Raw genomic sequence first — 6,880 nt, forward strand, 5'->3', positions numbered from 1 at the left:
TTCAGGTTGTCTTGACTGTAAGGAAGCATCCTGACCCTACTACCCAATGCGTACTGCAGATGTTACCAACAGCCTTTTGGAATCACCTGGTAATGTACTCCTCTCCTGAGAAATTCTGACTCAATTATCTCAACTCAGACATATCTGTTAAACAAGTAAGTGTCAAAAAAAAAAGAGAAAAAAAAAACAAGTAAGTGTCACTCTCTTATAAGTGGTTTTGTGAAAGTATTCTGAAAGATGGACATTTGTGTCACATCTGCAGCCACCGGAGAGAAAGCAGAAGCCTCCAAGGCTTTCCACTCCATTCTTCGGGGATCGGGGAACCCGACGAGAACAGGGCAGGGCAGGTCTCTCAGCCACCGGGTGCTTTCCATCTAGAGCTGCAAAGACTCAGTTTGGACCACATTGCACACGCCCACCACCATCCTGAAACCTTCCTAGGCAGGCTCCTGGGGGGGCCAAGCCACTGGACATGTGGAGCTGAAGGAAGCCTGGTACTTGAAAAGACGCCATGGGTTGAAGATGGAAGAGCAAGTCTGGTAGGTGGTCTAGCCGCAATGCCCACTCCACTTAGTTAAAGGATGAACACGGACCAGAACCTCCCTGTCATTTCTGGTGAAGGGTCTATTTTGGACAGATGTAAAAACAGATCCGAAGCAGGAAATGTTTCCCAGATGAGGGAGGATTGGCCCATGGACAAGGGCAGTGGAGAAGATGTGGGTGTCCCAAAGTGGACCTTCCTCTGCAGATTGCCAGGTCTCTGGCCACACAGCACCCTGGCTAAAAGCAACTCTGTGGTGATGGCAGCTTCTACTTTGCTAGGAAAGTCTTCTTCAGGAAGTTTGAGGGAGACTTCTCTACCAAAAGAGTTTCTTAGAATGCCCTCAGGTTCCGGGTCTTGGCTCAGAGAGTTGCAATGCAGTCTCTGCCCCACAGCTCTGATGCCTGCCTGTAACCAGCAGCTGTGCTTTCCAAGATTAGAAGCATGGTTCTTAAAGAAAACAGCTCCCAATCAGACACTGTTGCTCTCAATAACTTCTAAAGTGGTTAAGAATTTAAAAAGAACCTGGGTAGAATGTTCTGCAGATGCCTCTTAGGTCTACTTCATCTGTGATGTCATATATCCTAACATTTTCTTCTTTGTTTCTGGTCTGGATGACCTGTCCACTGATAAGAGTGAGTTATTGAAGTCACTGACTGTTTCTGTGTTGGGGTTAATCTGAGTGTTTGTTCAAAGTGTTTGTATGAAGTTGGGTAATCCAAGCTTGGTGCATATGTTTACTATGTAATGTTCTCTTAGTGGACATCACATAGTGACCTTTATTTCTTCCAATGAGTTTTGGCTTCTAATTTGTCAGGTATTAAAATAACAAGATTTAACCAGATTGTGATGGTACATGCCTTTAATCCCAGCACTCATGAGCAGGCAGCTCTCTGAGTTCGAGGCCAGCCTGGTCTACAGAGGGAGTTTCAGGACAGCCAGGGCTACACAGAGAAAACTCTTCCTTGAAGAACCAAAGGAAAAAAAAGGATAGCAACACTTGCTTGCTTCCTGGTTCTGTTTGCTTGGAATACTCTTTTCCATCTTTTACCCCAGGGTGCTATCTGTCCTTGAAGGTGAGGCAGCATCAACAACAGAAACATCTCCTCTTTTCAATAAGCTAGCTTGCTTTTTTTGGATGAGGAATTGAAGTTATTAACATTCAAGGCCATTATTAAAAGATGTGTATTAATTATTGCCCTTTCATTGTGTGGTGTTTGTTTTCTTAGGCCTACTCTGCCTAACAACGATGCAAGCACCATTTGTTTTCCACTTGTGGGTGTGCTCATCCTTCGGTCTGGCACTAGGCCAGGACTCTCTGTAGGGTTGGCTTGCTGTTCATAAATTCCTTTAACCTGCTTTTGTTGTGGAGTGTTTTCTTTCTCCTTCAACTAGGACAGACAGTGTTGCAGGGCATAGCAAGTAGCCTGGGCTGGCATCTGTGGTCTCTCACTGTTCCAATGCCTCTTGACTTTTAAAGTTTCCATTGAAAAGTCAGTTGTGGCCTTAAACAGGACATGTATGCCACCCCTCTAAGGCTCAGGGGGCACACTGGGAGAGAAGACAAAACAGGACATGTATACCACCCCTCTAAGGCTCAGGGGGCGCACTGGGAGAGAAGACAAAAAGAACGGAAGAGTTTGAAGATGGGGGTGGGGCTGTGAGCTGTTACCTTCTGAGCATGGCATCCATTACAATCACATATTCACAGCAACTACAGTCGCCTACAGCAGGTCTACACGAGGCTGTACCTTTCAGCCAGCAGCAGACATGAGAGAGGCTCACTGGGCCCTACCCTCTCTGCTGAACTACTGGTTACTGGTGGATTCAGGGGCAGGCTGAGTCCTTGTCTTCGGCTGTGGGCCCAGTGCTAAGTCCCTCAGCTCCATTGGCTAGTTCCAAACCTACTGCTATACAGATGGACCCGTTAAACTCAGCAGATCACACACAAAACAACATTAACGTGAGACAGAGACTTAGGGAAGTAGGTGCTAACAGAGGTAAGGGGCAGTGTGGAGCAAGATTGATCAGAATGTAGTGAGTGAGTGCGTGTGTGCGTGTGTGTGTGTGTGTGTGTGTGTACGCACATGTGCACGTGCACACTTGTGTGAGATGTTAGGTTTAATTAGTAAAGGCAAGATAAGATGAATCTGGACGACTCTAAAGCCTCACGTGGTGAAGAAAGTTGCTCCTCCAGGCTGACAGCGAGTATGGTGGCTGCAGCACAGCTCGGAGCCCAGGGGCTCACCTGATGCTAGTCCTCACTCTGCTCTGCTCCAGAGTGTCCAGTGGCAGACACCGAGTCACACTGGGGCACCATCAGCTCTCCTACCACTCTCCCAGCCCCTGAAGTTCCAACCATCCTATGGCCAGAATGAGGGGCCTTATGTTTAAATGCACTGTGGCCCTGGCCTTCAGAATATCTGAACTCACCCATCCAGAAGGGATATGAGGAGGGGGCGCACATCTCCAAACACCGCTGCCTGAGGTTCTGCTGGGCCGTACACTCTGGGAGTAAAGAGAGCGCCACATTAAAGAGGCAAAGCACCAACGCAAACACAGAGCTCTGGGGAGAGAACGTCCTACAGCTCCCCATGTGGAATGTTGTCAGACAAGAGTCAGATGAGAGCTTGTCGTCTACAGAGCCTGCTGTCTATAGAGCTGCTGTCTACAGAGCCTGCTGTCTATAGAGCTGCTGTCTACAGAGCCTGCTGTCTATAGAGCCTGCCGTCTACAGAGCTGCTGTCTATAGAGCCTGCTGTCTACAGAGCCTGCTGTCTACAGAGCCTGCTGTCTACAGAGCCTGCTGTCTACAGAGCCTGGCGTCTACAGAGCTGCTGTCTATAGAGCCTGCCGTCTGCTGCTTCTCAAGCTGGCAGGGGTTAAAGAAGAGCAACGGCAAGCTGCTCACATTACATTAGGGTGTGGGGAGAGCAGGGGTGTGGAAGGAGGGCAGACCCTTGGAAACAGACAATCCTTGGTTTGGGCTCTTCTATCCTGTGCCCTGGCCTTGTGACTGGGAGGGCCACAAGGTCCATGGCAACTCTGTGGAAGCTCTGTTGGTCCTGTCCCCTCTAGACAGAGGTTCTCGACCTGTGAGTTGTGACCCCTGGGGTTTCAAATGGCCTTTTCACAGGGGTTGCCTAAGGTCATCAAAAAACACAGTCATTACAGTCCATAACAGTAGCAAAATTACAGTTATGGAGTAGAAATAAAATAATATTATGGTTGGGGTGGGAGGGGTCACCACAACATGAGGAGCTGAATTAAAGAGTTGCGACGTTAGGAAGGTTGTGAACGGCTGCTCTAGAAGCTTCTTGATTGGGGGCTCCATCCTCTCGCTCACTTGCTGGTTGGTCCTGAGGGGCAGGCTGGGAGAACCTGGGTATCTCCAGCTATGGGGGAGGAAGAGACCTGGTGGGGCTGTAAGCAGAGCCTAGGCACTTGGGTTCCATCTGTCGTGTCTTGCCTGGGGGATGCCATGTCATGGAGCCCCATGGCTACTCACTGTTACCCTGACCAAATACTTGTTACACAGACACAGGAAAGGGTAGATGAGGCCCACATCTTCCTAAGCCCCATGGAGCTGGTGCATCTGGACACTGAACCCAGCTCTGCACTTCCCCTTGAGATGTTCACACCTTTCAAAGGTGTAGGTCTTCTCAGCAGGAGGGCGCCCAGGAAGCACACACCTCACCAGGACTGTTTCCTAACAGAAGAAAAACAGAGTGGCAGATTCAGGCAGGCCTCCGTTAATCAGACAGGTCAAGGCTAGCGAGTGCCGCCCAAGGCAACTCCAGCCGCTGCTTGTCTCCGTCCACAGCTTTCCCTGGAACACAGATAGGGCTGCGCGGGAACAATGCTGGTAATGGAGACAGCAGCCAGATGGCCCCCCGCAAGCGGCATTTGATACCTGGCCCTTCAGAGATGGGGTCTGCTGATCCCTGACATGACAGCAGCGCTGTAGCTGTGGGGTCCAAGGAGCCCGTCCTGCTGAGGGTATAGACATCTCAGATGGGGCCCAGGTCCCCGTAAGGCCAGGCAGTTACATTACATAATCACATCTAATACAGGTGAACTGCCTAGTCTTAAGCCACACTGACTTTACGTCTTTTTGAAGGGAGGGAGCTGAAGAGAGGGTCTATGTAGGCCAAGCTGGCCTCAAACTTCAGACAATCTTTCTGCCTTTGCCTCCTCAGGTCTCCTTTCACTCACAGCCTATGAAGAGAAGCCAAGGCATTCCAGGGGGAGAAAAAGGCAATACCTTCCTCCAGCTAAAGACAAGCCTGGGTTGTTCCTAGCCCTAACAAAAATATGAATTCACAAATAAACAGGGGAGTGGGGAAAAATAAACAATAGAGTCAGGGAGACAATCTGTGGACATCTGACTCTCCACCTGAAGGGTAAGACCGGGTGGGGGAGATGCTTCCAGAATAATGTATAAGGGGAGCTGATGGACGGGTTCCAAGGGGAGAAGGGTTGGCACACAGACTGACTTTCTGATCCAAGCTCAATCACTGGGCCCCATGCAAAGGTGGAAAGAAAACTGTGCGGAGTTCTCTCTCTCTCTCTCTCTCTCTCTCTCTCTCACACACACACACACACACACACACACACACACACACAAATAAAGTTCTTAAAGAAAAATTTCATAGTATGTATGGAGATATACGTATACATCCATGTGAAAAGTGATGCCTGTTTTGGGAACAGAGCTTTAAGCTACAGGACCAGCAGCTCTTCACTCTAGACATGGTCATTTGTTATTGTCTACGGCTAAAGGATCCGTGGAGGCAGCAGGAGTACATTGTTCTCCATCCAGTCACTGTCATGGCTCCCTGATGACGCCCCACACACACATACACATAGTGACAACAGCAGACAGACCATGATGGCTCCCCTGCCCCCCACCTCCTCACACACACATAGGGACATCAGCAGGTGTGCCATGATGGCTCCCCTGCTCCCCACCCCCGCACACACAGTGACATCAGCAGGTGTGCCATGATGGCTCCCCTGCTCCCCACCCCCGCACACACAGTGACATCAGCAGGCACACCGTCATGGCTCCCCCGCCCCCCCAAGTGACATCAGCAGGCTCACTATGATGGCTCCCCTGCCCCCAACCACCCCCCCCCAGTGACATCAGCAGGCTCACTGTGATGGCTCCCCTGTCCCCATTCACCCCACACACACACACACACAGTGACATCAGCAGGCTCACTGTGATGGCTCCCTGACGACACACACACATACACTGACATCAACAGGCACCCAGGGCATCTTCAACTATCTCTGCCGTCAGGGCAACACCACAGGCATCCCAGCCATGTAGGCGTGGCGGGTTACAAAGTACTGTCAAACGATGGCCTTTGGCAACTCATCTGAGAGTAGACGAAGCTCTGATTGGGCCTACAGAGTCTCTGCCTGCGGTTTCTGCCCTGTTCAGTATTGTCATGGCTGGCACTCTCCTGTCCTCATACCAGCACCTTGGGCATTCCACACATCACCAGTTAAAGGAGGTAGCAGGTACCTGAAGGAGTGACAAGGAAAGTCATTTCCTGCCAGGCCACTGAGGCCTTGCTTTGAGTCCCTAGGTCAGGCAGTAACTTCAGCCAAGATTCAGGAGCACAGACAGGGTGGGCCAGTCCACAGGACAATGCTGTGCAGGAGAGGCAGAGCTGGGGTGACAGTCTGTCCTGTCACAGGACTATCAAATGCCACAGTGGCCTGTGGAGTCATGTGCAAACTTGCACATCTAGGCGGTGGTGCCATCAGGGAGTCATTTCTGGGAGCCCCTCTCCTCATAGAGTCCACACACTGTGTAGCCATGGCTACCCTACCAGCTGTACCCCTACATACTGTGCTCTATCCCTGGGTGGCTCTTAATTCTCTTCCCATCTAGAACCCTGAAACATCAACAGGAGCAGACGCCCCAAGAAACAAGGGCTGTAGTGTTTTTTTCTAAGATCAGCCTGATGGCTTCCCCGCAGGCGCTCACTGTCCTCCACTGACCTTTACCTCACTGTGGCAGGACATTTTTACCGTCAGCCACAAGTGACTCCAAGGCCCCCCAGCCACATACCCAGCTATCCTCAAGTGCCTGAGCTTTAACCCTAAAGAAAAACAAGTAAAAATGTTAAGGTTTACAATGCCTGTCCCAAACCCCCGAGGGACACTATGTTTAGAACACAAACATCCATGAAAGCTCCCCAGTACCCAGAAGGCTCTTGACCATGTGGAACCATGTAGAAGAACCATGTGGAGCCATGTGGAACCATGTGGAGCCATGTGGAGCCATGTGGAGCCATGTGGAACCATGTAGAAGAACCATGTGGA

At 50.5% G+C, this 6,880-nt stretch overlaps 1 protein-coding gene across 1 annotated transcript in view; it reads right to left on the minus strand.

The window, feature by feature from the left end:
• Kif25 (kinesin family member 25) overlaps window positions 1–5,606 on the minus strand; it is a 13,834-nt gene extending 8,228 nt beyond the window's left edge. Inside the window, exons 1-3 of the mRNA XM_026787493.1 lie at window positions 5,601–5,606; window positions 4,183–4,250; window positions 2,975–3,049 (exon numbers count right to left, since the gene is read on the minus strand). Coding sequence (XP_026643294.1) covers window positions 2,975–3,049; window positions 4,183–4,250; window positions 5,601–5,606 — 149 coding nt within the window. The remainder of the gene's footprint in view (window positions 1–2,974; window positions 3,050–4,182; window positions 4,251–5,600) is intronic.
• Window positions 5,607–6,880: the final 1,274 nt, after the last annotated feature.

The sequence above is a fragment of the Microtus ochrogaster genome, linkage group LG9 (assembly GCF_000317375.1).
Source record: "Microtus ochrogaster isolate Prairie Vole_2 linkage group LG9, MicOch1.0, whole genome shotgun sequence".
NCBI classification, from domain to species: Eukaryota; Metazoa; Chordata; class Mammalia; order Rodentia; family Cricetidae; genus Microtus; species Microtus ochrogaster.